Source organism: Leptodactylus fuscus, chromosome 1, assembly GCF_031893055.1.
Source record: "Leptodactylus fuscus isolate aLepFus1 chromosome 1, aLepFus1.hap2, whole genome shotgun sequence".
In the NCBI taxonomy this organism is placed as follows: Eukaryota; Metazoa; Chordata; class Amphibia; order Anura; family Leptodactylidae; genus Leptodactylus; species Leptodactylus fuscus.
This window is the reverse complement of record NC_134265.1, coordinates 129796762-129800111: the sequence shown is the minus strand read 5'-3', so window position 1 is coordinate 129800111 and position 3350 is coordinate 129796762. Positions and strand designations below refer to the sequence as shown.

General features: G+C 37.4%; 1 protein-coding gene across 1 annotated transcript; it reads left to right on the top strand.

Annotated features, from left to right (window-relative positions):
- Positions 1 to 1951: 1951 nt before the first annotated feature.
- Positions 1952 to 2938, top strand: LOC142204309 (taste receptor type 2 member 40-like). Its single transcript, XM_075275653.1, has one exon. The coding sequence runs from the start codon at positions 1952 to 1954 to the stop codon at positions 2936 to 2938; it is 987 nt and encodes a 328-aa protein (XP_075131754.1).
- Positions 2939 to 3350: the final 412 nt, after the last annotated feature.

Below are 3350 nucleotides of genomic sequence, written 5' to 3'. Positions count from 1 at the left end.
AACTTACCCTTAGCATTTGTTGTTTCTATATTAGTTATAGGATGAGTTTTCTTAAATGTTATTTTTTTCAACTCATTTTTTTTTGTGCATTTGGTGACAATTTGGGACCGACAGAACCAACTACTCACCAATACTAGTTTTTCATAGAGTTATGGTGTCAAGTTGCTGTATAGCGGTGGTACCAGAATAAATTAATATTGTAACTTGAGGGTCCACATATTACTTACATACACATCCACTGCATACATACATATGCCATATTAGATAAATACAATGTCACAAACGTGCATTTAATATGATACTTTACATGCTGTTACTGTAATTTATGTTGTGTTCCTCACTGGAACCCTGTTGTCTTCTCCTGCAATGAGGAGAGTGATGTGTGACCAGAAATGTGGAGCGCACAACTGGATGTCCAAGAACCCTGATCATTATAATAATAATAATAATAATAATAATAATAATAATAATAATAATAATAATAATTATTATTATTATTATTATTATTAGTCATGTTTTTATCCTTTTAGTTCTTTCAGGAACCAGAAAATATAAAACAAGAACTGATGTTGGTCCGTGTGTTCTCAGCGTACAGTCAGAGTAAATGTCTGACTGCATCATGAAATGTGCTTTTCTAATCTGGAAAAACAGATCTGAAGAGGACATACTCTACTTGTACAGTTGACAGGCTCCACATGTACAGTATCTTGCAAAGACTGTACATGGAGTGGTGCCATAGAGACGCTGCCAACTGCACAGCTTATGGCCACAATAAGGTTTCCCCAATTTGAACAGACATCATGTCACCCTCTTTCTAGAAAACACCAGACCAAATTAGATGCAGGGACTCCGCAGTCACAATTAAAATGTAACATCATGCAGTGTGTAATAAATCAGCAGCATATTCAGCAAAACACATCATAGAGTGCATGATAAATAGGCAAAACAGTTTCATGGGTCATACTTGGGCTCAGACTGGCCCCAGGTAAATGCCCTGGCATGACACAGTACACTCATTGTACTTCATAGAGATACTGATTGTACACCAGCTGAATCAGGCCACAGTACATGTCAGTTTAATATAATGGGTATAGAAAATACACAGTATATTTTTGTATACTGTAGACAAATTGGATGGCTGGGGTGTACAGAGTCATGAAGACCACTATCTTTCCTCCCCGGCCCTTATCTTCTCAATAACATGACAGGGGCCATAATCATCTATCATCTTGCTGCTGCCTGAGGCCCACTGCCGTCTGGGCTTATATCTTGGGCTCTAGTTCAAAGAAGGATCCAGTTAGTAGACTACTGACAGGACCCCAGGACAGAAACAAAGTCAAGGGCTAAGCAGCAATCAAAAAAATTCTACTGAAAAATACTACTGAAATATAAATTTTTGTTGTGACATTTTAGAAATTAGTGAGTGTTAGGTAAAATTTACATGTATTTGTGAAGAAGGCCCCTAGAACTGGTGGGCCCTAGAACCCCAAACCGACCCTGATAGTAACTTACTTAAGGTCATTTGTGGATGTGATGGGTTCAACCACCTTTTTAAATTTTGAGGAACACTGTATTTAATGCTGTAAATTTTTTCTCTGTTTTCCATCAACTAAGTTTTATTTGGTTTTACAACAAAAAGGAAAACAATACAACACATTATATTAACAGATGAGAGACAATTGCTGGTGCATCTGCCTGGGTGGAGGGGTAATGCTGTAACTTTTTATAAAAGTGGCACGGAAGCAATAAAATAAAATAAAAAAGAAGACAATGGTAAATAATATTTTAATACTTTTCATTTTGTCTCAGCAGAAGCAAATGGAAACATACACCTTCATTTTCAATTGCTGGTGTAGAAAGTCTTTGATATATGCACACCAGTGGCAGTGACAGATTACGTAGTTGTAAATGTAAGTGGTTGACTTTACTAATTCTTAGAAAGTCATCTCTGATGCTTCCTGTATTTATTCTGGTTTCCATGATTGTTTTGGCTGTTAACACTGTGCTCGCAGTGTTCACCAACTCCTTTATCATTGGTGTCAATCTTATGGACAAAGCCAAGTCAAGGAACTTCACTCCATCTGATCTCATTGTGGTGACTCTATGCATGTCCAATGTTTTCTTTCAGCTCATCATGCTAGTCAATGATTATATGAGCTTTGTATGTTCTGATATCTACTTTTCAGCTGGTGTCTACCTTGTATCCGTTGTCCTGATAACTATTCCAATCTACTGCAGCTTCTGGTTTACAGTTTGCCTGTCACTCAATTATTACTTACAGATTGTCATAGCCACTCATCCATTTTTAATCCGCCTGAAGCTTGCATCTGTTCGATTAGTTCCACAGCTAATAATGGTATCACTTATTATATCATTTGCTACCGCCCTTCCTGCTGCCTGGAACTTCCAACTTGATCCTCCATATTTAAACATGTCAATGAATGAGAGTGGAGAAATCTCAGTTTCTGGCCGGAATGTTGTATATCTGCTACCTGCATATGCGAACCTCATAAATTGCTCTGTTCCACTAGTATTAGTAGGTATTTCTAATGGTCTGATTATCAAGTCGCTTGTGGTACATAATTCAGATAGGAATTCAAAAGGAGAGCTCGGTGCTCATGCAGAAGGTCGAGTACGCGCCGCAAAGACAATAAGCTGGCTTCTTTTCCTTTACATATGCTTCTATTTATCCGAAATCCTTGTGTTTATAGAAATCTTCTCCCAAACTAGTCCGGGATTCTGTGCCTGTTTGATCATTATCTACAGCTATTCACCAGCTCAGTCAATTGTCCTTATTTTTGGAAGCCCAAAATTAAAACAAGTATCTCTGAGTTTAGTCCGTTGTATTGGAGGCATCAATAAAGAAAAAACAAAGAAGCCAACTGTCCTATTTATCAAACTGAGAATGAAGAAAACTGTAAACCTATCAACAAAGTGAATATTAAACGTTCATTCTGCACTGTTTAAAGTGTTTGTGAATATTATATAGAGAGTCATTAAAGGTGGACCATACTATTTGATAAATGTTGTTCTTATATGCATAGTATTTCATTTGATTTTAATCTATGTTAATCCAAATAATGTTATATTTATAAGTAAATCAATCTAATAAAGTGTTTTGCTTCTTATGTAATAAACTTTCGAAATTGTGTGCATTAATGGATTTAAAAAATGGGCTGCTTCTCCTTTAAGCAGCGTTCACACTATCGCCACTGTCCGCCCCAGGGTTTCCGTCGTAGACCACGGGGAAACCGGACAGGGGATGGCTTGCCAGTGGTCAGCTTTAAAACCCATTCACTTGAATGGGTTTTTAAAGGTGACTGCCAGTGACAATATGCGGCCCCTTCGCC

Bases quoted from the DNA above. Each gene is read 5' to 3' on its own strand.
- LOC142204309 (XM_075275653.1), top strand. From the start codon at position 1,952: ATGCTTCCTGTATTTATTCTGGTTTCCATGATTGTTTTGGCTGTTAAC.